This window comes from Manacus candei, unplaced genomic scaffold (assembly GCF_025592945.1).
Source record: "Manacus candei isolate 608988 ecotype Guabito, Panama unplaced genomic scaffold, ASM2559294v1 h1tg000113l, whole genome shotgun sequence".
Classification (NCBI taxonomy): Eukaryota; Metazoa; Chordata; class Aves; order Passeriformes; family Pipridae; genus Manacus; species Manacus candei.
This window is the reverse complement of record NW_026138161.1, coordinates 2,570,990-2,598,699: the sequence shown is the minus strand read 5'-3', so window position 1 is coordinate 2,598,699 and position 27,710 is coordinate 2,570,990. Positions and strand designations below refer to the sequence as shown.

At 40.1% G+C, this 27,710-nt stretch overlaps 1 protein-coding gene across 2 annotated transcripts in view; it reads right to left on the bottom strand.

The window, feature by feature from the left end:
* BRF1 (BRF1 RNA polymerase III transcription initiation factor subunit) overlaps positions 1–27,710 on the bottom strand; it is a 175,295-nt gene that overhangs the window by 18,081 nt on the left and 129,504 nt on the right. For both annotated transcript variants that reach the window (XM_051769943.1, XM_051769944.1), the window contains 3 exons: positions 27,594–27,675; positions 27,441–27,496; positions 25,337–25,593 (listed from right to left, as the gene is read on the bottom strand). In XM_051769943.1, coding sequence (XP_051625903.1) covers positions 25,337–25,593; positions 27,441–27,496; positions 27,594–27,675 — 395 coding nt within the window. The remainder of the gene's footprint in view (positions 1–25,336; positions 25,594–27,440; positions 27,497–27,593; positions 27,676–27,710) is intronic.

Genomic DNA, 27,710 nt, shown 5'->3' with positions numbered 1-27,710 from the left:
TGAAACTTGGGCAATATTTCTGGCAAAAACTATGAATGAGGATGAAAAAAACAGCCTGTAGAAAACTGTAAAGGGAGGGAGAAACAGACACCAAAGCCTATAAATTTCATTTTGAAAATAAGGCGTCATTCTTATTATGCCTGTTGGATGTGTATCTTCCCCATATAAAGTTTTAAAAGCTTTATATAAACTACACTTCTAAGCAAGCTTGTAATTAGCTAGGGGCAGGCTTGGCTTTAATTACAGTTTGCAGAGACACACATTATGGAAATCCTTGGCTAATAACCACAGCGATGCTCTGTTGATGGCTGAAGTCAGGCTGGCATGTGATCGCTGTGTAACCACCTGAGTACTTTCTGTCTTGTGTAAACTGGGCTCCCTAATGAAGGAGCAGGACCAGTCCATCAGGTCTTCCTCCCTTCACTACCAGAGATGCTGAGATGTCCTGTGTGCCTGCATCCAGCCTCCCTGCTCCTTACAAGTACACTGTGGGATACCTGTTCTCACCTCACCTGGAGATGCCGTACAAAAGGAACTACAGAACTTGAGAGAGACAAAACTGCACCATTTCAGCATCGGACAAAATGAGCCTGCATCCAGTGCATGAACTTGTTAGATGACAGCATACACTGTGAACATGCATACATTAACCTGTACAGCTTCTTTCAAAGTTAACATGAGGTTAATCCCACATCCCATCCCAAAAACCCAACAGGATGCTCTGTGGGAAGAATATTCCTCCAAGACAAAGTTACTGTAAAACTTTAAGTTCATACAGCTCTCTCATATCTTTGGATCCAACTTCTATTGACTTAAGAAAGGTCCAAAAAGTGAACTGTGCTTTATTCCAACCTCGGAAGCTGCTTGCCTGGCAATCTCTACTTGGGCATAAGTATGCATGGATAATGAAGTGCAAAACCAGTACAAATCACTGGGAAAAAGGCTGTTTACCACTGAATATGACACAAGCTTAAAATATGCATTGCCACACACTGTGGGCGCTTGCTCACACACACTGTAATGTACCAATGAGCCGCTGAACTGGGTCACAGAAGCCCTTCATGTTATACAAGTCCTGTCTCCTTCACAATGCATTTGTGAATAAGATAAAGAGATGAGTATAAGAATGCAGCTACAATTTCTTATGGAAAGAAAATTCCAAATGGAAATGTTAGGAAGGAAAACAATATTAATTACCATTTTAAAATCTGTGTACAATATGTGCAACTGCTTTCTAGAAAGGAGAACACTACTTCTGATGCTAGGAGCAGATAGCACCATCTTCTCCAGTGACCTGTGTAAGCTCCATGCTGCATGTCTGTGATGAAGGCAGGTGAGCTTTGTAGGGGATTCTATGTGTAGAGCAGACTTATTTGATAGTGTTTTGCTTCAATACAGCTTAATACTTATGTTAACAGATAGAAATTATCCAGTAGAAACCTCTCTCTAACTGCAGGGGAGGTGCCTCTCACAGCCTCTCATGCTGGTTTAACTGGATCAATTGGATCAAACCTGCCCACAGCTGGCTGTGTGGGGCTGGTGAACAGGGGGCAGCTCTGCTGGGGCCACCAGTCCCTAATCTGGCTCAGCTGAAACAAGCCAGGTCAGCCTAAGGGGACCTTTGCTAACTATCACCCTTTGAAACTGCTGCAGTTTTCGCAACCAGCTAAAGGGCACTTGCACAAGCAGGTCAGCCGGCAGATCTGAGGGACAACACAAAGCCACTGAGTTCAGCTGGGAAGATGTTTCCCTTACCTTGGCTTACAGCCCACCCAGATGGCTCCCAGTGTCTCCTGTGCACCGAGTCCTCACCTGGATGGGTGGAAAACCGACCCCAACCTTAAACACTCAGATGTCTGAAATTTCAGTATTTGGGATCAGTCACTCCTTGTCAAAACAAAACACAGCAAAACCCATGTGACAAGATCTCTTTAAAAATCCTTACTCCACCTCGTTTTTTTATTCAACTCTTCCAAGAAATTGTTCTTGCATGGTTCTTCAGCCAAAAAAAATGCAGCTTCTGAGAAAGGCCAGTGTAAAAGCCAGGCAAGCGATTCCTGCTGCTGAAGAACAGCCTTTCCTACATTTCACTCTAGTTATGGAAGGTACATTAAAAAGAAAATTACTGCAGCTACAAGGCTCCATTCAGAAACTGCTCATGCACATCCTCAACTTTGTGTGCACAGAAATACTGAAAGGCTGGGATTGCCCTTCAGCACTGTGCTGCTCCATCTGAGAGGGAGTCACATACATGCTGTGCAAGCTACACTCCTACCATAATTACTAAGACATGGGCTGTGAACAGAAAAAGGAGTTCAACTGACCATGAAATGTGCAAATACTACAATAAATAGATATTTAAACACTACCTTATTTATATAATAGTCCTCCTTCCTATCCTATCATTCACATTTTGCCACTGTATTCTGTCAAGATTTTCAGACAACTTTGGATACATAATAGGTTTTAATACCACTCCAGTGACAATGACTAAAACATGAAACAAACACTATCCATCTCAAGTAAATCCTTACTTCTTCCTTTGTACCTAGCAGAGCTTGCATTCGAACCCCGTTGCGAAATAATTGTATTGAACAGAGAAGACAGTAAATTCCCACTGTAGTTCAAATCCTTCTAAGTACTAACCTGTGTTTGAAGATCAATAAAAAATGTACTTTCGGGTTAATCTTCTGCCTTCTTTTTTTTTTTTTTTAATTTTGAACTTTAACCCCCTGCATTAAAAATTCACAGCAAAGAAACCGATATTCCTGTAAGACCCGAGCTACTTAAAGTTAAGTGCTAAGAAGCATTGTGAGACTCGGTATGTGCAGGCCCTTTCCAGGCTTTGTGCCGCACACACCCTCTCCAAAGCCAAGGGGCTCCCCGCTGCACACAAAGAGGAGGCTGTTTGGGCCGAAGTCACAACTTCAAAGACCAGCAGCACAAAATTTGCCAACTCGCTTGGCCATTCAAGCAAATGTCAACTGAAACAAAAGCACACCCAGGAAACGTTGTTACCAAATGCCACGCTGGGAAAATAATGCAGATTTGTATCAATGATCAACTTAGCTTTAACTGCGTCTAACGAGCAAGTTGCTTATGCTCTTTTTCATCACCACACTTATTCTGCTCTCTAAAGGCATTTCTGAAGCATCAGTTTAAGAAAAAAATCACTTAATTAAAAAAAAACAAACAAACAGCAACACCCTCCCCTTTTTTTTAACAAACTTTAGTCTTGAATGTGTAAAGTTTAGATTTCCTACATTCTCTACTTGGTCAAAATATGCAGCAAATGCCTAAGAAGTGCTTGGCCCCAGGGAGACAACAGTCTGCACAGACTCACTTGTAAGACATGCCTGCCTTTCAGCTGTTTAATCTCCATACATTGTATTTCTTTTATCAGCACTACAGCATCGTTCCACTTTGCCTTAGTTTTTTGTGTCTACAGAGTATCGTGAGAACGTCAATACTTGGCAACCTACCACTTGGGTTTTTAACATGACATCACAGGTCTCTGGGTTACTTTGCTCAGTTGGTTAGTAAAATGTAACAGTAAACAAATAACCATTCAAAGAGAGCTTTTTGTTGTGGTGGGCTTTTTAAAATGCAATTTAAATGCTATATTGCAACATAAACACTTTTTACTGTGCATGTTTTATGGAAAATGGTTTTCAGAGTAAACTGCTTTAAAGGAACTGAATCAGATTTAAACACATGCATGATAGAGTCATATTTGGAAATTAATTTGTAGCAATTTATGATCCTTTGACATGAACTTTCAGTCATTCTTAGAGCAAGAATGTGTAAGTTCAAAAGTGTTACATTTGCCTGGCCTCAATGGGGAAACCACAGCTGCAGCTCCTCTAAGGTTCTTGTTACCTCTAGGCTTCTGAGTATTAATGCTTTATTAGAAGATCTTAACAGAAGAACAAGAAAACAGCATAAACCTCATTAAAAAAATACATGTTTCTACTATGAGCCCACTTCACACAAAGGCGCTGGCAAAAGTTGATCCATCCAATATCAAACTTATTTACTGCCTCTACATCTTCCCACTGAATTCTGAAGCCCATGCAAGCAGTCCCAACATTCAAATTCCTCATCCATCTCACAGGATAAAAGTGAAAAAACACACTTCAGAGAGTGATGTGGTGTTTGTACCAAATGGCAGCACCACGCAGAGAGCCCGGGAGCAGATTTCTCTCATCTCTCAACAAAGCAGTTTGGAGAAGTCAATGAGTGAGTGCTGTCCCTGCAGTCATGCCCACCAGCCCTCCTGGCAGCACAAGAAGGGTGTTTGGCAAAACCACACTGGAACAGCTCCCCCCCCCCACCTGCCATGCGCTGTGGCCCCCATTAACAGCTGTCAGTATTTACTGCACATTAGTTCAGACACAGAATCACACCTGCAGGGTGTTACAGCTCCCAGGGAGCCCAGGGCACAGGCTCGGGAGCTTGGGATCACCAAACACTCTCCTGGAGATATCACCTAAACAAATTCTCCAAGATGATGCCGCAGATGCCAGGCTGATGCTGATGCCTGACCCACCAAACCCAGCTCTGTCCTCTTCTCATTTCCCAACAATCAGAAGAGGATGCCATCAGACTCACCCCAGCATTAGCAACAGCACAGCAGACCCAATCACAGACGATTGCTCCCAAATGCTGGAATCCACCTTGGCCAGCAAGCAGGTCTAACTCTGTGCCCTCTTACATGACCAGCACTTTTGCAGACCGGTTTTCACTCACCCATCACAGTTCAGATAAGGTGATGCACAAGGCCCTCACCTTTTTTAAAGGGTAGCAACATCCTGAGTAGGTGTCTTTAGCAGCAAGAGCTAAAATGTTAGATTCTACATTGCAAACTACAACTCAAAGTTGGCTTTAGTTCTGACATAAACAGCGCACAAGGCTCACATTTATTAAAAACAGATGAAACAAGTCCCAGTTCTTTTTGCATAGCAGACCTACAGAAGAGACCTGGTGGAGTTTAGCATATCAAGAGGTTTAGTTGTCTTATCACCACACATTTAAAAACACGAGGACTTCACAATAAATGCTGAATTAAATTCGCCATCAAAAGACAAAATCCATGTTCTATCTGCCAAAACCTTTAGCAGCCTAAACAGAAAATGTCACAATCGATTTTCAGTAACAGTATAGAAATAAAAATCAACATCTTCAAGTCTTTAGGGGATAGACAGACAGACAAACAGCATGACAGACAGATGAATTTATTGCTGTAGGTAATTTTTTTACTCCTCCTAAGTAAAAATCAGGCTTCAAACAGATTGTTACAGCTAAACAGATTAAGAAAAAAACCTGAATAATGGGTAATTTTATTGTTAAATTCTCTGATCTGTCACAACCATCGGCCTAAAGGTACAAAGCAAACAGATTCTTTTCCAAAGCACTACTGTTTTATTTGCATTAAGGTTAAAGAGCTTCCTCTCTCCTTGACTGGTGTCACATATAATAAAATAAAACCATTTGAAAGGAGAAAAAAACTCAACCACCTCGAGCTATTAAAAGTGCTGTTTTGGAGGCTCTTTTACTCCCTCTCCACTTCTCTGACAAAGTCATAAAGTACCTTTGGGCTCACTTCACGCCCACAGAACCACTGCTGGGGTATGTCTGCAGACTCCCCCCCAAACCCCAGCCCCCTCACACCTCAGCCAGCTCCAGCTCTCGCTGGCCAGGAGGTGCATTTTTTGTGGGCATTCACAGATTCTCTCTTCTCTCTAAATTTAGCAGGGTTTTAGTGCTCCTGATTTTAACAGTGCAGTGAAATTCAGAGCAAAGGAAACACGAGCCAATGCCCATAAACTCTCAGGGTTGACTCCAAGCATTTACCAAACATCCAATACTGGCAAGCAGCAGCGGCTGCTGAGCTGATAAGTTGCCTGCTCTGCTTACAGCCAGGCTACCACATTTAAAAGAACTGTGAAATAAGCAACTTTATAATACTGCTATAAGGGAATTAATGCTAACATTAGAAAAAGGAGTTTGAATAATCAGGTTCTGCAAAATGCAGTACCACTAAGCAGCAAGCTGGACCACTTTCAAAGCTTCCACACGACCTGTTTTCATATAACCCTTTCGACATGAACAACTGACCTGCATCCAGGATCACAGTAAATCAGATTTTAGTTTTCCCTTCTGTTTGCTATACTAAAAAAAACACTAAAAAAGCTCAAAGCAACCGTTCCTACTTAAAATGGTAGAACATCTATGACAACAGCCACCAGAGTGGGGAAATAATTAGTTGATGATTTGTTTCTTTTGGACTAAACCCACTTTAACAGGGTCAACAGGAGCAATGGTGGAGAGAGGTCAAGACAGTTCCCCTTCGCACACAGATCACAGGCAGGAGCTCTCAGCTGCCCCCATCCCAAGGAGCGTCTGACAGCCCCACTCCTGCAGGAGAAACAAACCAGCCCTGGTGATCTACAAACTTCTTTTAAGATGTTTTCAAACCCTTTTGCACTTCTACTTGTGTTATTAGCCAGCAAAAAGAAACTGTGGATGCTGACTCCCACAGAGGGAGATGAAACTGGGCCAGCCTGGCATCCTCATCCTCCTCTCTCACCCAATAGTGACCAGGACACGCAGCACCATCTGCTTTCACACAGTTATGGTGAGGAAGGAGGACCCTTGGAAGTGAGTAAATGCTTCACCATCACCATTTTATCTCTTTGTTCAAGTTCATGAGTGCCTTAAGGAAGAAATTCAGACTTCACCTAATCAGATACAGATCCAAAAAGAGACAAAGATCTTATTTCACTTCAGTATTTGGTCCTGAACCTGTATTTTGACTACGCCATCTTCAAACATGGCACCCAACCTTATTACCACTGAAACTCTCCTTCTGCTGTCCCACTGAAACCAGCCCTTTCCTCGTCTGCATCCCAGCTCTGCCATGCCATATGCTGCTGTTTCCCTCATCTATGCTCCAGAAGCTTGCACACTCCCCCATAAGCAGGCTCTGAACACCACACCGTGGATGGCGCTTCAGTGTTTCCTCCAGATCATCATCACTATGTTGTTTCCTGCTGAAACTACCCTAATGAATCCCATTCTCTCATCTGCAGAAGTGAATGGTTCTCCAAGACAGGCCTAATGCCTCCCTAATCTGTCACATGCTGCTTCTCCAATGCCTGGCCCAAATTGGTCCTTTTGTAGAGCCTCATATCTAATTTGCAGTCCACTATCTCTCTATCTTTTTCAGCCTTATGGCTTTTACAGCTTCTGCTCCCACGTTATGTCTGCGTTTCAGATTGTATTTCTTTGGATGCATTAGCCTGGATGTTTTCCAAGATGCTCTTTTTTATTTCCTGCTCTCAGTTATATTTTTTTCCTTAGCGGCACTACTTTGCAGGGCTGTTTTCAGCTGTCTTTGCTGTATGACTCACTTTATTGTCTCCTGCAGATTTCATTAGCACAGTTCTCCAGCTCATTATGGGGTAGGACTGAATTTCATGCATTGTTCAAGCTTTCCACAAAACATCTTCTTGCAAGTTAGCACCCTCCTCACTGTTTGCCTGGGCAGGCATTGGTACTGCTCCTCTAAAGGAAAGATCTTGGGGTAAGAGAATCTGCCTAAATAGAGCAAGTTTCCTGAAGTGCTACGAGGAAAATGCTAATGGCGTTAGAGAGTCAGGGTGTGTTATCACCATTAGCTCCTGGAAGACTCTGGTTTTTCCCATGACCTGTTTTGCTAGGTATTTGAAGGTAACTCCTTGCCAGGAACAGATGGCGTTCAAGCAGACAACTGGCAAAGGATCTAGAAGAGTGCACTGAGATGGTGGTGTGCATAAGTCTGGCCCGTTATCCAAAGACACGGTATGAATACAACAGGAGCTGCCAAAAGGTATTGTTTTGGAAAGAAAGTGTAGTAAGTAGGACAAAAAAAACCTGCGGGTGACGAAATTTAAGAAACTTTCAGATACAGGGATGGTGCCTTGGCTATTAGCTCAATTTTTGAAGCATTTGTATCAAATAGTCTACAGATGGTTGGAAGTGAGTAAAGCTTTGACACGTGTCTGGATAAAAGAATATGATAATGATCTTTCACAGATGTGATGGCACAATTAATAGCGGACAAGAGAAGCACTTTTTGAGAAACACTTAAAACCAAACAAATCTTAATGTTCCACAGAATGCCTTCAAGTGGCTGAATAAATTTCCTCCCCCTTTTTACTCCAATGTTACCTTCCTTCAGACTAAAAAAAGGGTAACAGAGGAGACCTTCAAAAGAATTACACTATACATTATGAATGTGTTTCAGATAATCCCTGCTAACTGTCCAAAAACATTTCATTTTCAGAAATTGCATACTCCCCCAGCATAAACATTACTAATAATGCAAAATAGAACCAGAAGGGATCCATCTCCTTTCTAATGCTAAATATTACGCATGTAACTACCATCTTTGTAATCTCAATGCTGCCTCAACACTATTTCCAAAATCAAATTCAAAATTGAGAATAAATTGTTAGGAGATTACTCTTCAAGAAAACTATTGCCAGTAATCTCCTAATAAGACCTGTCACTTTGACCTTCATGCATATTTTTTAACACCTTCACTTGCTGCAATGTTTGTGTGAGTCTAAGTGCAATGCAGAGCCCATTTAGGGAGAAGTCCCTTGTGCATTACGGCTCAACAAGCCACAACCTTGAAAAACCCATGGAACCATTTAAAACATTTACAGACCCCAAGGTCAAGCTCTGGAGATCCTGGACAGAAATCTATCACACTCTGAGAAATGGAAACACTTCTGTCAAAGCTCCTCCACTCAAAAAAATTATGGTTAATAATGACATCAAAGCATTGTTTTAAACAAACCCTGCAGGATAAGGGGAAACTCACATAGAATATTTTTTCTCTGTCCGAAACTCACCTCTCTGCAACACACAGATAACATCAGTCTTCAGAATGTCACCTGTAAAATAAGAAGGAAGGGGCCCTTGCCATAAGTTTTCATGCCTTTATTTTGAATGACTGTATTTCTGGGGAGCAGGGGATGCTGCAGAGCCGGCATTACAGTTCCAAGTGCCAGACACTGCAGCAGAAAAGCCCTGTAAAGCTGTTTACCAAAGACTGCCCTGATACACTATTACTCATAAAGAGATGGTGGCGCCAGAGCAGCTGTTGCACTTCAGGTTGTGATGTAATTTACTGGACTGCTGGAGAAGCTTCACTAAATGTCCTCAGGTGTCGTCGCCCATTCATGCCAGTTCCATATTTCTCTCATATCAGTACATGTATCTACCTTTTAATGGACATATAGGCAACTTCACACTTAGGAACATCACAATTCATTTAGAATTCATTTTTTGTCCCTTCAGCATCCCTCCTTGTACATCATCTTTAAATGATTTTGATTAGGGCATCTTAAACACAGTCAAATGATTTTGATTATGATACAACATTCTCATAATTGAGTAATTCAGGGAAAGCTGTAGTTTTCTGTAGATACCATTTTGAAAAAAGTTGTTTGCTCTGTTCCTCCCACTTAAGCAGCAAGTTGATCTTTCTCATTCTAACCAACAACTGAAGGCTATGGAAGAACTACAAAGCCCACAAAATGATACTTGTGTAACCATTAACTAAATGCTTGCTGCAATCAGGGCAATAATTAAAAACCATTAAAAACAAGCCACAGGCTGACCCAGCATCAGTCTCAACCCTTTCAGGCAACAAGAACTGTCACTAAAAGTGACAACTTTCTGCTCATCAGGACACTGGCAAAAAAAAGGCCCCAAGAAATCTTGTAATTTTTTTAACGAGATCCTAGTCTATCTCACAAGTGAGGTTTTCCACTGCCAGATGGTGGATAGGAATGCTAATGGAAAGAGTTGAAGCTGAAATAAATCTGCCACTTCTAATCAATCACAGACAACCGTGTCATCAATAAGCGACTCGTGTTATGACAAACTCCCTTTGGTTTGGTACAAGCAAAGTTATTAAAATGTATCACATCTACGTACTGATTACTGATATTGGGCAACTTTAACATTGACTGAAAGCTCTAAAAGTCCAATTAAATCATCGAATCATAGAATAGTTTGGGTTGCATGGGACATTTAAAGGTCATCTGGTCCAACCTCCAAAAATCAGGTACTACATAACAGAAATTCACTCCTTATTTTCAAGTCTTTGCCCCCACACACAGGGTGCATGCTCCACTGTGTGGAACAGATAACTATAAAAGGATAACTATGCAATATGCTGAAGGCCCATCAATCTCTCATTCACTCCACTCCAACCCCTCCAAACACCCGGCAGCCACAAAGTCCCACAGAGGTGAAAGTCACAAAGATAACCAAGTTCCTGTGCACTTCATGAAAACTGGAAGTAGGAAGAGGAGATTCAAAAGAGCTCCCTCAGCAAAGGGGAAGGAGTTGACCATGTCCCACACAGGTACCAGCTGGCTGACAGCTACGTGCCTCGTACCAGAATACCCATCTCTGCTTGCAGGAAGGGCTCACAGTGGAGAACCGGGGCTCTTGCTTCAGGGAAGGAAGGGAATGATCAAGGGAAAAGAGATGACAACTGGCAGAAAATTAGACTTCGCTACTTCCGCTGCTCATGGCACAGGTTGCTTTACAACCATATTTTTAACAAAGACTTCCAAATTCAGCCTCAGTACGAATACTGGTTTTTTTGCTTCCACTGACAATTGTCCATCAGTGTTTCAAAATGCAATTGCAAAACCAAGTCTCTAGGATTAGTTAAAGGAAATCTAATATTTCCCAATTTAGAGGCAATATGGGATTCAGTTGCTTGAAAGAAAAAAGAATAAATGACAAAAGTTACTCCAGCACCAGAGCAAACAAGTAATTTCAAATCCATTTACGGAGACACAGGAAATTATAATTAGCCCTAACTTCATACTTGTCTGTCAGTACAGCAATAAATACATCACTAAGATGCTTCTCCCTCCTCACCAAATTATAAACTCGCAGTATCTAATGGACAAAGACTGTAAATCAGCACAAAAAAGTTTCAAGCTGGTTTCGCAGCTCTCAGTGAGAAAAATCGTGCCGGTACAGACACTCCTTCGTTTTCCCCTCATCACTCAGCTGAGAGATGACACTTCTGTAATGCTGAGCAGTAGATATGAAGCAGTCACAATTTGCTTGGGTTTTTTCCTTGCCTTTTTTTTTTTTTTACATCCCCATCCAAGTGTAACTGTGCTGGACAGGATCACTAGAACAGCATGATCATCCTTCAATACCATTGTGAAAGAATATCGAACTGTGTCTGCACACAGAGAACACTGTGGATCCATTTTATGAAATAATGAATGCCAGGATGAGTATCCCAATATCTTCAAGATTTAAACCCAACAATTTTTATTCCAGTAATAATACTCTGAAAGATAATATGTTAGAATTATTGTAGACTGCTGTAGCATCATAGATTAGTCTCATAGTATTGATCTTCAGGAGACCAAATGGCAGACATGTGAATGTCCCCTACAGTTTAATCAGTGAGCACCTTTCAATGTTTCTGAATTATTTTTCTCCATTCTCCTATTTAATACTTTTTTTGTGCTTTTGAAGTTCTAGGGAAAAGAAAAACACAGCAATTTTCTCCTCTTCATGCAAAATGAAAGGTTCTTTCTCTAGATTTTAAGAGGACTGCAGTCAAAACCATACTTAGGAGCCTAAGTTAGACAAAAAGACAACAAATAACATTGAGATACACTTGCTAAGAGCTGAAGAAAAACAAGATCATTAAACACAAGGGTGATGCCCATCCTAAAAAAAAGTGTCCCAAAAGAAAAAAGGAAGTTATTTGCAGCAATAGCATAGACCGCATCTTTAGTTACTCACCAGGGAAAGCTGTAGCATAAATTGGCAAAAATTCAGATGTTTTAAAGTAGATTGTTTTACCATTCCTTCCCAAAAGCATACACAAAGCCTGAGTACATCCATTCAGTCAACAATCTGCCTCGTTAGGGACTGAGCCCCACCAATCTGTGTGGTGCCTGTACACACACCAAAATACATATTGCTCCACTGTTTGAGAGCATGAAATGAAGTCCACAGAGGTCAGTGGAACAAACTCCAGCTCCAGGTATGTTACAGTACAGAAAATCTTAAGGTGATCCATTAATAGAAGATTTGGGCGGCTGAAATCACTTACCTAAAGCATTCCCTATCTCATCTTAATGACATTTTTAAAGCGGTTACGTCTAAATTCCACTTTAAAAAATTCTCTCGAATATCAGTGCTTCTACAGCTCCTGGCTTTGACCCTTTTGGTTATGGTGGCAAATTGAGAGTGTTTAAATCATTTCAGATTTACCCTATTAGGTGAATTTAAACTGGAAGCTGGCCAGATATCTCTGGAGCTGCGATGTGGAGCAGAGCACAGTGGCGAGAGGAGCTCTGTTGCTGAGTGTGCTTTAGGAAAAGATAAGTCTTACAATAAAAGCCTGAAAATCTTCATCAACCTTTAAAATTACTTGAAAGTAGAGCCTGAAATGGGTACCCCCTGCTCCACTACAGCTCCCACAGTGTAGACAAACACCTTGCCCAGCACAGGCAACAGCACCATAAACATCAGCTCTTGAAACTGTGGCATGTAGAGAGGTAGAGTATTAAAGCTCTTGATTACTGTGCTAGAAAAAGCCTTAGCTATTTCATTTGCTTTAAAATGGATTTTAAAATTAAATCAGAAGATACAGAAATTGGAAAGAGAGAGAAAGTAATTTAGACAAAAATGCATCTGTTCCTGTGGCTGGCCTCTCACAAGCACTCTTTAAAAACCATCAGAAGTCTGGACTTCTCTCAGTTGCAAATCCTATCAGTAAACGCTGAACCATAAAACTTGAGTTTTCTAGTGTCTGGACTTCACCAAAAAGTTAATGTAATGCTGTGCTTAATACCTGTGAGCTACTGAAGTAGCAACAAAATAATGAATATATACTATACTGCAAGCCCACTCAATGCCTCGGATCTCAGGATTTCCTACTGCTTCATAATTTAAGATTTCCTTATGCTTTAAGGAGTAGTTTTAAATTGTGACCCAAAGTTAGCAGAAAACTACAGCCTAGTAATCATAAGATCTCAAAAATGTTGTCAGTTCTCCCCGTGAGGTAGAAATAAATGCATGAAACCTGCATTTTCCTCCAACAGCCATTTAAAGAAATTTTTCTGTAAAACTTGTGGTTTTATATATATACAGACATATATATATATATATGCACACATAAGAATATATATATTAAAAAAATCCAGAAGCTGAGGATTCAACCACGTGGAAAGACAAACTTTTAATGTGATTTAATTACATCTGTGTTGTCTGTGGCTGAGCAAAATGAGAGTTATTTATCCACTCCTGAATAAAGCACAGGAAGCACCTGAAAAATGTTGACTCAGTAAACCCAGCAAATCTTCCAAACAAGTTTGGGCAAACGAATGCTGGAGTCGGGTTTCCCATCCATCATGTCAAGAGTGGTGGGTTGTTTTTCCAAGGCAGGGTTTGAGATGGGCAGCCTGACCTACAGCCAGGGCCGCATTGTTGGTGCCAGCGGGGGGAAGGCTCTGGAGCAGGAGCAGGCTGCTGCTTCCTGGGAAATCACTCCTGAACACAATGGGACTCTGGGAGACAATAGCTCTACGGTTCCTTTTGATGTTTAGAGTTTTTCTAATCTCTTCAGGTTAGATTAAGAGAGAGGCAGCCAGGGTCAGCAAAGGTCAGGGAGATGAAGTTTATTTTTACAGAAACCTTTCCCTTCCATCCAAGATCTCTCTAGCTACTCAGTCACTTGCTATGAAGTTATTTTGCATCACACAGAATTTATGATTCCTTTTGGCTTACACACACCACACTTTACATTCGACTCAGTTCACTGGTTGCAAAACCCCCCTCCAACCAAACCTCAGTGGCTTTAAATCCTTAATTAGCCCTTCCTTTGTCTTTCTGCCCTGAATGGCTTCCCCTCCCCCGTTGCTTTTTTTTTTAATAATATAACAGAATTAAGTATTGTCATTTCATGCTTCTAGAGTTTATGTATTGGTATTTAGGTTTATTTTCATGAAATGTATGACACAGTCTCTCTGAGCCATATAAGATCAATGTATGAAATCCAGTTAAACAAAATGCTTTCATTACCCCAGTGCTTTGCTCTTGAAAAGGAACAAAAATATTTTCAGAAATAACAGGAAAATAAAAATAGGAATGCATGGATAAAAAGTAGTTTTATTCCTACAGGGATTTATGAAAATTTAAGGTATATATACTCTGAACTTTTCCCATGATGAGACTAAAGCTTTCTCAGCAAGTTTCTCTCTTGTACTTTTGGAGCATTTATGTTCTGACTTGAAAACTAAGTTACGTGTAATCTGATAGTAAGGTCCAACAATTTTTTATATTCCAGATTGCTCAAAGTTCAAAATCACAACTGGACTGGATCAGGTTTTAGGCCAAGAAAGCTCTTAACTCACCACTGCATTTAGATGGTTTGAAGAGGTGTGGCAACGAATAAACACATTGGCAAACAGTAGTTTTTTTGCATTGCCACATCACCAAGAGCCATTAATGATCCTAATCTCCTGGACAGTGTCCAGAAGTGGAAAAGGAGGTGGAGGAGGAGTGGGCTCAGAAGGTACAGAAGGTACATATGAATTCCCACACAAAAAGTCCACAGTAGGCAGCCATCAGTGATATAAACAACCCAAGCTGCTCTCCCACCCACCTTGTTCCACAAACAACCTACACAAAGCAGTTCACCTTTCTTCTGCTCTGTTCCCATCGTTTTTTCTCTGTAATATTTCAACAGGTATGAATGAAGTGCAAACATGTCTAAGTCGTGCTATATTTGCATATCAATTTTTTTAAGCCAATATTGCTTGCACACCGTTCATTTGGCAGGAAAAAGAACAAGTGTCTAAACCACCTTTAATGAATTAATTCTGTGCCACCTCCAGGCACAGAATTAACCCTTGCATTGACTTACTAAAGCCCAGACTGGACTCTGGTCCCATCTCTGTCTCCGAGAACTAGGCAGCAGCCAATGTTGCCTTGTAATAGCCAGTCATATGTTTTAAACTACCCTGATTTCTGTCTTGCTTCTATTCATCTAATAAATTGATTCACTGTTGACTTTAATCTCCGTTATTAATTCCTCAGATGACTGACTGATTCAACTACAGCTTTAATCTGACGATTATCTCACTAAACTTGAGTAAAAGAGGTTTCAGTTATGATTCCAAATTATTTTGTTTCTTTATTGTTCCACGATAAAATCACTGCAGAAGTGTGCAAAGCCATTTTGCTATTAAAACTACTATGTTACCCCTGTAGACAGGCAAAGATAACCTTACAAAATAAATATGTCAGCCACTTCATTCCACTTTCAAATCTGTATGCATGTCCTTCATACTTCAGATTAAGTATCTCAAACCACTCAGATTAAATATGTTGATAACTTCTTTAAAGAACACTGTGCTGTAACAGCATATATTTCTTTCACATAAATACCACATCTAAACCTGTTTCTGAATAAAGAGATAACAGACTACTGAGTACACGTCTGGCACTGCTATTCTGTATGTGGCCTGAGAGTGCTCTCCACGTCCAAGCATCTTCCAGTGCTCCAGTTCAGCAAGGTTACACTCACCTCTGAGGATCAACAAAAATTTCAAGTCTATTGCACCACATCACTTGGGCTGTAATAGCCTCACTGTATCCTTTCCTTCCCAGCTATCACAGTTCTGCTTGATGGAAAGATTTCAAATTGTCTAGGTTTTGAGAGCTGCTGAGCCAAGCAATGCCTTGGAAGAGCACTCAGGGCAAGAGGTTCTCCACTTGCATGTGCACTTGGGAGAAGGATGGCAGTTCCTGAGGTCCATAGATGCTGTACTCTGTACCTTCCTATTCGACCTCTGTGGCAGCACAAATTTCTATTCAAGTGTGAAACATGGAGGGAGACTAAAATGCATGTAAAAGTTAGTGGTTTCCTCCCATCATACTTTGTAGGTCACAAGGAAGAGGTCTGTAGGAGAGAAGAGTATGAGCTGCTCTAGAGCAGGTCAGGAAGTGTCCTTGGTTCCTGCATATCCTAAACACAGCAATGGGTTTGTTCAATTGTATCCTCATGTTGCACTGGAGGAAGGGGAAAATGCTGGGCAGAGATTTCTGACTCACAATAAATTGCAAATTCAACAACAGAAGAAAAAGTTAAATTTGCTGCATATATCTTCCAAGACCACATTTAGAAGTTATCTCAGAATGTTTCATCCCATATTTAGTAACAACCGCAGCAAGGTAAAATTGAAGTCAGTGAGTGCACCAGAAGCATCATCGGGTAATGGAACAGCACTTACAAAAATGACTAAGTTACAGCACACCGGCCAATTTTAAAACTAATTATGTAGATCCTGCTAAATATTATGTGAACAAAAAGTACTTCAAGTTTTGCAACAAACTGCTGTAACTTTCCAGTGCTTTACCCAGCTATGGTGAAAGAACTGCACTCAGAACCACACAATGGTTGCCAGCCGTTGAGTCTGGAAGTGCCTGCACAGAGCAAGGAACAAGAAGCTTCATGTGACTGCTCTGCCAGCTTGGGTATTAGCCTTGGTAAAATAATGTATGCCATACTGCAGTGAGGAAAAGTTAACTTTTTGTTTGTTTTGTTCCTTTTCCTTCAACATTTTACAAATATTCATTGAAGACTCAACTCAACTGGCAAATCTAAAACACATCAGAGTTGGTTTATACTAGAAAAATGAGCAGACATACACTGTGAAGATCAACAAGAAGACCCTGCTGGGAAAAGGGTAAAAGGAAAATCAATTCAGAAACCAAGCATTTTCCACCCGTGAAAAAAAAAAAAAAAAAAGAAAAAAAGAAAAAATAAATCAGAAAAATCTACAGACTGAGAATGAGCATTTCACAGTGCTGAAGTCCCCTCAGCCATGACAGCAGGACATGCACCTCCAGGGTTTGATAACAAGACATATCACACTTCCAATTTTTTTTGTTTCTTCCCACTCCCCTCACCCCCGCAACACATATAACTGGTTTTGCTAACACGCTATAAAGTTCAGGAGACTGCACATACATATTTATATTAAGTCTCCCATTAGAGCCACTGGGTGTCATTTGGAAGAAAAAAAAGCTCGCAGAGACTTTTCTTATAACCAACCTGAAAATGAGAACATAGATAAACAAGGAGCTGGCAATCCAACTGTCACACAAAATTATCTTCTGGGCTGAAATTGCTCTTTTTTGGTCTTAAAACGCACGACAAAATTATTTCGGTCACAAAAATCCCCTCTGCATTTTTGGGCTGCCCAGTCGACCTCCCCAGGAATCCGACAAGGAGATGATTTTCTTGAGTGGGAGGCAGAAAAGCAATAACCAATTTATATTAAACAAACAAGAAAGCTGCTGTAAAAATAAGGAGACTTGACCTGGGTCTGGGCCACGAGGTCGAGCCGGATCAATGCCTTTTTAGTTTTAAATTGAAGGCATTCTAATAGTTTGAGGAAAATGGAACCAAGAACTGGATTTGGTAGATGCTTGTTATTGCTGAAACACACACACAACCCTAGATGTGTCCTCACTCAATCTTAAAGGGTTTCTCTCTCTCTCTCTCTTTCTCTTTCTCAAAGGCTCTCGTAAGTCCCAGTAAATGACACCTCAGGAACACTCCTCTGCAGTCCCAGCAGACCATGCTCCCTTATCCTTACACTAAACTAAATCCTGACAATGTTAAAAATCTTTACTATAAAATTTGAAAGCTCTTAACCAATGATGTACAACTAGAGATGATTTGTGGCATCACTGAACTTAAAAAAATCGGTAAAGGTCACATCAAGAAGACTTCTTTACATTATTTCCCCTATCATTAAGGTATCCAGGGGCATTTTTCTCCAATTATATTTTAGAGAGTGACGATACAGGTGAGTTAATTGTCATACTGAAATTCTGGTATGTTATTCCAATATTCAGAAACTACTGAATCCCAAACTGGAATTTTATAGGAAGAATACTCCATTTTAGTAACACAACAAGCTAGAAAATCTTTAATTTTGTTTCTCTTGACTCACTGGCAGAACAGGGGGAAATGAATTCACCTCCTGCAGAAGGAAGGAAAGGATTGAGGGACGAAGGAATGAGATTTTTAGTACCCTCACCCTAAAGAACCAATGCTGCTCGACAAAAAAGTCTGAGATGCTGGAATTACTGCTGGAATGATAACAGAATGAGTGGCAGAAGCAGCTCCTGCAGCAGGCTGGGGATGCAAGCTGTGCCAGGCAATGGTTGGAGAGGAGCTCCTTTCCCAATGGTGCAGAGCACAGCCATTCAAAACACTATCCATACATGTTTCAGAGTTTAATGCAGATGTATTTTCAGGGGTATCAAGCCCGACAGATGTGAAATAAAAATGCTATTGTATCAGGGGAACTCATCTTCAAAATAGCTTGAGTAATCAGAATAAACATCAAATCCTGACAAACACCTGCCAGCTTCTGGAAGGGCACGTTTGGGGAACTGTTGTGGGTTTTTTGGTTCGGATTTTTTTGGGGAAAAAAAAATTAATTCTTTCCCCATTTTTCTGTCCTATCTCAGTATTAAGAGAAATTAATTTGAGGGCAAAGGGATAACCTGCCACATCATGCCCTGGATCATGTGCTGGTTCCTACCTCCTCAGTCTCTCAGTGGCATTTGCTTAACTTCACATCCTCTCTGGGATGTGGTGTTATATGCAGAAGCAATGTTTTTTTCCTCCTGTGCCCTCACTTACTGAAGAAGGAAAGGCTGCTGGTCATCACAGTTCAGTGTTCAGAAGTTAAAAACCCCACATACTCATTTTAAAACATGTTGGGTCAGATCCATTTCTTTCCTGTTCTTGCCTCTGATTTATCTCTTTATTACAAAAGGCTTCTTAGCTCATAGGAACAGCAGCAACCTGCAGCATTAGCCAGGTTACAACACTACAGGCTTTAGCAGATCCACTCCTCTAATCAACTGTGAACAAGTAAACGCATGTGTCAGCTCCTTTCAAGGTCATTCGGGAAGCTCTCCCCCAAAACAGCTAACTTTAATAAGGAGATGCATGACTTGAAAAGCAGAACCTTGGAAGCCTTGAATTCATTTTTTTCTTGGCTTTGCTTTTTGTAAATAAAATACTAAACATAATTTGTACGAGCCTGTCCCTCTAAAAGTTACAAGACTGGAAAATACTGGTAAGATTTATTTGAAGTGGAGGTACTTATCAAATGTCACCGTTTTCCTGTTCAAAATGACTAATAATTTTGATTAACCTTTGATTTAAATGATTATATACCACAGCAAAGCAAAAACACACATAAAATTACACTCCTAAGAAACTCTCGAAGAGCAGATCACATAAGAAAACAGTTATGTCAAAGTGGTTAGAAAATGTATTCACCACGTACACAATATTCAGACCAAAAGCTGACTCCACACACTCCACGGGAAGGCTCCCACCACATGAACATTCATACCCAGGAATCACAGTCTAGTCTGAATCCTGCAGCCAACAAGAGATTGCTTCCAGAGGAAACTCCAAAAATACCAACCAAATAATAATTAAGCTATAGAATAAACTCCCAATTACCATCTCAGCAACTACTCCCAGTATCTTCCATAAGGAATTTTATTCCAGCTGGGAAATTGGTGTTAGCACTTTAGTCACATATAAAGAGAAGGCCTAAAGCAGCACAGGACAAGAAATAAAAATTATTATCTCAGAGTAAATACACATGAATTCCAAACCCTGTAACAGACTTCAAAGCAGAGAGAAAAACAGGATATCGAAAGTAAATTAGACAAAAAGCTGAAGGCACTTTTGAGAAATAAAAATATATGGTGGAAAATTAAAGCATATAAAACCACTCTTAAGATCCCATCTCAAAAGGCCAATTTGCACAGAGAATGCATACCACCAAAGTGAGCATGGAAAAGACTCTCTTTCAAAGCTTCATATCCATCAAACATGACAGTTGGACTGGATGATCTTAAAGGTCTCTTACAACCTTCATGATTATAGGATTCTAACACAGGGATCTGTCCCCCTTCAGAAGCTCTGCTTCATCACAAATTGCCAAGCTGTAGGACTGGCTGCAGACATCCATCAGCCCATCACACTCCACTGCACCAGCTGCAGTTGAGGAACTTTTAAGATACTCATTCCCAAATTTTTAAACTATTACCGCAATATCATTTTTCCTAACAAAAAAAAGATTCTGAACCAACAACTCTCTTCTTGATATAGTGAATCAAAAGTGTTCTAACCTTAATAATCACTTGGGTCTAACCAATAAAAGGTTTTGAAGACACCCAGAAATCCCTCAGATTATTCAAGCTGAGCTTTGTTTTGCTCTGGTTTGGATTGACCTGAGTAATGTGGAAAACATGAGCTGATGCTCCTCCCCTCCACAAACACCACTCTAGTAATATAAAACAAACTAATAGTACTGTTCACAGAATTTGGTTTGGGTTATGTCCCCTTCCTGCTACACTGTCACCAAAACCAATCTGGCAAAGCCAATGACATCAAAACAACCTCCTACCTTGAGGAGTATCCTGGACACCAGAAAGGGCCAACTATAAACAAGGATGGAAGCTGGAGGAGCCAGCTGAAGGTCCCTTACTGTTTCCCCAGGCTCCCTCGGCAGCGTGGCATTGTGAGGCTCCTCCAAAGCACCAAGATTAGTCTTCTCCCCATATTTTCCCCTCCAGGGAGATGTGGTTCCCATTAGAGTCAAGAAAGCAGCAAGTAATTTATCAGGGTAAATGAGATGTCGAATGCTAGGCTGTAGAAAAGCATCACATACATTCTCCCTAACAAAAAAGGAGATTTTTTGAGTTGTGACGCCCATTTGAAAAGTCAATAAAAATGTAGCTGGAGCAGATGTTAAATGAAAAAGTGCATGCTGGAGCAGGAACTTGAGCAGCAGAACAAGTCCCTGGTGCTGAAGGCGCGCGGTTCCCAATACCCAGATCCCACGGCTCTAAAGCACAGGTGGAGCCATGCACCAGTGTGTACTAGCAAAACAGAAAGTCAGTCAATACAAGTGAGAGCATGGGGAGAATCTGGAGGTGAATTTCTAAATCTAATCAGATCTGAGATCTCCTCCAAGGGCTTTTGTCATACTCATAGCAGGCATGATTTGGTTGGCTATTATATATTCGTACGGTTCCATTCAGAACAACCTTGTTTCATTACAGTGGATTCCACTGCGCTTCACAGTCCTGCTTCATTTCTTCCAGGGCAAATTCTTCAGGAGATTAACCTGACATATTTAGTCCCCTGATAATAGATCCTGTCTTTTCTGATATCATTACCAATTTCAAGCACATAGCAAGAAACAGGCTTAAAATTTCTTAAAAGTAGTGACTTGAAAGCTTTCTTGTTCCCACATTTTCCTGGTACAACACATTTCACTTTACATGTAATGTTGTAAGATTCAGCTCAAGTAAATATAAAATAAATTATTAAGCTTCTAACCAAAAGCTTCCAGTCCTAAAAACCCTTTTTATTGAACTTGAAGTGCTCCAGTGCATGGCACAGCTCTAATTGTAGTTCAGATTTTAAGTAGCTTGAAGTGGCTATTGTTCTTTTCTCAGAGTTCAACATATTATTCTTATGCTTCATATGCACAGAAGACATTAGTGAAGATAAACTGTGCAACTGGTAATTGAAATCAGAGTTGAAACATCTATTATGGTAACATACACTGTGCCACATCTTCAACACACTGAGAATGAAAAGGCTTTTGCATATGAAGCACCAGTCGTGACACTCACTGGAACAAAAATGCATTAAGAAATGGAATGAAATACATTTACACAACATAAAATTTCCTAAAATTACTTACATTATCATTACTAGTCTTCTGCCATCTTGACAGATATAATAAGTATAGCCTCAGTTTAATTCTGAGAGATGTGTCTGAGGAAAGCACAGCTTTTTCTAAAGCTCAAAAAGTTCATGTCAAAACCCCAGTTTGCTTCTGAAAATACTGATGTCCATAATATCTACCCACCTAAACAGGAGAAACCTGCATGATCTTTGGAAGAATTATTTGAAAGTACCTTCCTAACAAAACTGCAGAAAATACCACACATTTCTTAGATTTCAAAATCAGGATTTTTTTATGAAATAAGATGTAGATAAAACTATATCGCCTTTGGAATCCAAATAACCATTAAGTGATTATAGTAGCAACAAAGCTCTAATAAAAGGGCCACCAACTGAAAGACTTATCCAGTTTAAGCTTGCTCCTGGGACCATGCCTAGCATTCCAGCTCTTTATAAATTTCTTGCAAATCAACAACTTTTTACAAGACTGTAAAATTTGCTTATTGTTATCACATCAGGAAACAAATGCTTTTCCAATATTTTAACTGATGAACACTGTAACTGCTACTTTATGTTATATTAAAAAAAGAAAAACCACCCAGATATTGCACCATGTCTGGTTGGGGTAACCAATTTTTTATGGATATCTAAAGTCCTCTGGGTGGAAGTAACAACACAGAGTATTTTATAGCAAGGGATAATTAGAAAGATGGACATGAAGATGAACTTCCTATTTCCAGGGTGCTACACACTGCATATGAAGATGATTCTAAGACATGTGACAAACCTGACTGTATCATCTGTCCAAACCTGGTGTGGCACATAAAATGGCTTGCAAATGGAAAGCAATAAAGATATTTATTTATCTCTCTACATAAAAGAAACACTTTCCTAATTTTATACCTTTACAGAAGCGCTGCTTTCATCACCAAGAATGAGTATTCTTTTTCTATCCTGTAACTTGGTACTCCTTGTACTGGCACCTTCTAACTGTGATCAGGACTAAAACAAGAACTCCTAAAAATCAGACTATAACTCTGATAAACTGAATGACCAGCTCAAAGCCTGTTATTCATATGGTGTTACTGCAGTCAATGCAGCTTACTAAATATTTAAGATATATAAAGGTAAACACGCAGGACTGGAAATCACTACACATCAAAACTAGAGATGATCTTTAAGGTCCCTTCCAACCCAAATCATCTGATTTTTTTCTCTGTAAATGGCTCGTGGAAAAATATACATCAGGTACTTCACTCATTATTCTAATGATCAATGTTCAGGGGTTTTATTATTATTAATTGCACATAAATTACCATGATTTTTGTATCCCTGGGAAAATATTTAGCCATTCACTTCTCAGAGGAACAATGCTGAACAAAGGTGATGAAAGCTCAGCATATAAGAACAATGCAGAACACGCAAATTTATGCATGCCATTTAAAAGGCATGGCATTTAGACTACTAGCAAAAAAAATCAAAAGCATGTAATAAATCTTTAATTGTAAAAAAACCCCAAACTAATGTTTGCCAAGTCCTTGATAACATTTAAGCATGAACACTGCCTACTTCAGGAGTGCAAAATCTTCTTAACTCACTTATCTGCATATACACTCAACCTCCTCTGAAGTGTTCTGCTGCAAAATTCATTGTATCTGAGATCTGCTAATCATCATCAGGAAACTCTGTTATGCATCTTAAGGACGTACTTTAGGCTCTCAAGAGGAAAAATAAACACGTTTTATTAGCTGCTTTTGGAAAATACTGATTTGTATTTATTTAGAAACCTTTTCAAGTTGCACCACTGTTAAATTAAATATTTATGGCATGATTTTCCAAGGAGTTTAACACCTGTTAAGAGTTTAACATGCTGACTTCAACAGGATTTCCAAGGGCCCAGCATTTCTGTAAACCTCAGAAGTGACAAGGTTGGGATGTGGCAAAGCAGTTCGAGATGGATGTCACTGCTGAGCTCTGAAATGCAACCAGGATCCTGCCCGGCCCCTATTTCCTATCTAGCACTGCATTCCTGACAACAGAATTAGCCATAGTTTCCTAGAAATGCCAGAAATACCACTCATTAATACCTGTAAACTGAAAATAAAGCATAAGCAAAATGCTGTTAAATTAACCCCCAATGCATCTTCCCTGTCCTTGACTAGCGGAAAACTTACATGCTTGGATCATACACCACCAATGAGCAGTAACTATAGAGACTAAAATCCACAGTGTGATAAGAACTGGAAAGCAAAGCTATTGATATGGAGATTGATATTGATATGGAGAGTGAGAAGTTGAACAAGGATGAAGACAAAAACAGAGAATAAAGAAGAAAGTATGTCTGATACACTGCAAAAACCTGTATCCTGGTGACAGTGGGGCCAGTGGCTTTGGCATTTGGCTTCTCAGCCAAAACTGAAGCCTGTGTCTCTGGCCTTGCTGTGAAGTCAAAATAAGGGGTTAGGTTTACTAATCCTTATTTTGCTTAGCTTCTGAGAGACTTACACTTACAATCCCTCCCAGCTTCATGTCTTCAGGTATCCCACGTATCCCTTTCTTTCTTTATTTCTCACACCCTAGAGGTGGTTGCCCTCCTGCCCTTCCTGGTCCTTTACCCATTTGCAACACATGCCTAAATCTGAACTACAGTGCCAAGACATCAATTTATATTTCAGAATTAAATACCAAAATTTCCTTGTGGGGTTTGGCCTATAATTCTGGAAGCAAAAAAAATGTTATCTTTTAGGCAGTAAATAAATAACATCTAAGTAAGAAATTACTATACATCAAAATGATTCGAATGAAGATCAACGTGGTTTCATAAACTTAGGACAGATAAAATAGTTGAATATTGAAGATTGGACACATCAACCTCCTTATACACTTTACAGCACACTATAAATCTGCCCAGCAAGCTGAATATTTTACTCATTAAAACAGGAGCTTTCATGGCACTGTAAAATATTTTGAATAGAGACCAGAAAACCAACAAGCATATTTACTGTAAAGCTTTATATTTGTGTCATCAATTAACACCAAAAGTTTGGAAAAAACCTAAAATAAAAGCTAATCAAAGCAGTTAGCTGTCAAAACAGATGGGAACTGTATTTTTCAAATCAAGCAAAAAGCCAAAGCTTTCGAACATTTAGTCTTGCGTCAGCTGATACAGACAACTTAAAGGAAGGATAGCAAATGTCAGGATTTTATGAAGAAAAGGTGTCCCTGACTTAATGATTCACATTTATGAATTTCCATTGATTTTTTTTTTTTTTGGCTTCAGGATGATTAACTCCACACCAAAGCAGACCTCTGAAAGCTGAACTGTAAATAAGGTGTCGCCATGACACTGCAGGCAAAATAAATAAAAACAGAGCCCCAACATTATTTCAGCCTCAAACAAATGTTTCAGTCCCTACATTGTCTGGCTCAGAAAGATACATAGACAGTCTCACAGACAGAGATATAAATGAACAATTGCAGTACCTTTTTCCCACACTGTTTACAGGGTTGGCTATATTCCTATTGGCAATAGATTTTCTTCTTGACAGCTTCTTGGTGTTGGGGCTGTCATCAGTGTTGTCATCCTCTTTCTTTGTTGTGTTACTTCCTTTGCTGTTCAGGTCCCTTAGCACATTATAATTAATTTTACTTGAGATTTTCTTCTGTTCTAACATCTTTTCAATTGCCTCTCCTGCTGTGCTGGCTTGAATTGGCTCCCGCTTCTTTGCAGATTTCTTTGGCTTAATTAAAATATAAAATTAGTGATGTAGATACAAACAAAGTTTCCATGAAGCAGAGGGGCAAGTTACAGAGCAGCAGTCCCGGCTCAGGTGCTGCTGAGGTGGGGATGCAGGTGACATGCCCAGGCTAAGCCAGCGCTCCCTCTCCTGCCACTCAACGGGACCAAAGCATTTCTTTTCTCTGAGAGATAAATGTTTGCTTTTTTGCCAAATGCCCAGTGTATTACAAATTCTTTACTTAGGATCTGCAATGCTGCCAGAGAAGAAGGATGGGCCATTTCGCATGCATGAAAAAAAAAAAGGGGGGGGAGGAGTGAACTCCTGTTACAGGAATAGGGACCCTGATAGCATTACCCAGCATGGAAATAAAGATTTTCCCCTGCTAAAACTGCCTTTAGAGTGAAGCTGGGTCACGACTCCCCTAAGCACTGACAACTCTGCATCGAAGCTGCAACGCTGGTTTATATCAAGTCTGAAAGCGGCGTGGGAAAGCATCTACCCAACTCCTCCTCCTCACTGGAAAAGGCCAAGAACATGAGCAGCAGCTTTCTAAGCATGGACTGGCATTAACACCGACGGATAGGGAAGCAGGAGGCTGCAGACACACGGGCACTGCGGCAACGTCACCGACAAGTGCCTTTCCCAGGCACGGGCTGCGGGGGCTGACGCTGCGCAGAGCCAGGCAACGAGAAATGACACCAGAGAACATTTCCAGCCATGTCCCATGCCTGGGGAGGTACAAAAAAAAAAAAAACAACCACCCCAGAATCTCTGTTTCTCATTTGGCGTTTTCCTTTTCAAAGGAAGGTTTTAACACCAAGCTCTGCAGGAGATTTATTTTTTAATGGATAATAGCCCCTCTGTTTACCTACATGGGTCAAGTGCTACCTTGAAACTGGAAAGCACCACATTAATCAAGTTCTACTCGAGCTGTCAGAAACAATACAGGGTTAGAGAAAAAACTCCTGTGTTGTCCGAACAAAAAAGTGGGTGTTCGGGCTACTTGGCGGTGCCAACGAGTTATACAATTTTGAAAATTGCTGGTAGACTGCCACGTCTGCGTGAGCTCAGGATGAATGAGAAACTCTGAAGTATAAAACAGTGTTTCATTGTCTGGTTTTGTTTTTATTGTTGAAATACCTAAGGGAAGCAGGAAACTCTGTCTTTCGCATTAGTCGGAAAAAAAGATAGAGGATATATGCACTAAAAACTAACATGGATTTTAGTTGCATGTGGACGATTTGACTTGTCACTTGCTCAATTACACAAAATACTAATGCTGTAAATCGTGAATATACGGCCAATTAGGCTGTTTAAACTGCTAAACATGGAGACAGGACATGCCATTTGTTAACATAACTGTCGCATTCTTTATGAAAGGTAGAACAAAATACTCCTTCAAGTGACTGCAACAAGGATCTGTTCAGTTCTTCATAAAGAAATCATTATTGTAAGAGCAAAGAAAGCCACTGAAGTTATGGCAAGTACAAACAAATTCCCCATGCACAGGTTAAAAAAAAAATTAGGCATGTCTTAAGACCTGTATTTTAATAAGCAAGCAATTAGAACAGCAATCATAAATGCAAAGAGCTAGCTCTGACTTTGACATGCACAGAATTTTCTCATAATAGCAATTTAAAAATAAAATTTTGGGCAAGAAAGCGTTTTACTCACCACCTGAAAAAATATAGCTTTGTAATTCAATAACAGCTAGAGATACAATAGCTTTTGCTCGTTCAGTGGTGACCTGTACCAGTATGCCCATAATCCTACAGGGAGCTGATCAGCAGATGTCATGAATTTCCAGAACATTTTCAAACAGACACAATTAACACACAGTTTAATACCTTGTGTTCCTTATAAATCCCAAGTTCTTTCTCTTTTGCTATTCTTGCTTCCTTTTCTGAAAGATGACAAAAGGGTAACCAGCATGAAGATTATACAGACTGCATATTTCAGCAACACCAGCCAAAAGGAGAATTTCAGTCCTACATACTTACCTTTTTGTTCCTTCAAATAATCTGCATTTTCTTTCATCCACAGCTCTGCTTTTATCTGAGCTTCTGCTTCGTTAAGTATATACTAAAAGACAAAACAAGTTTATCTACTTTCAGAAA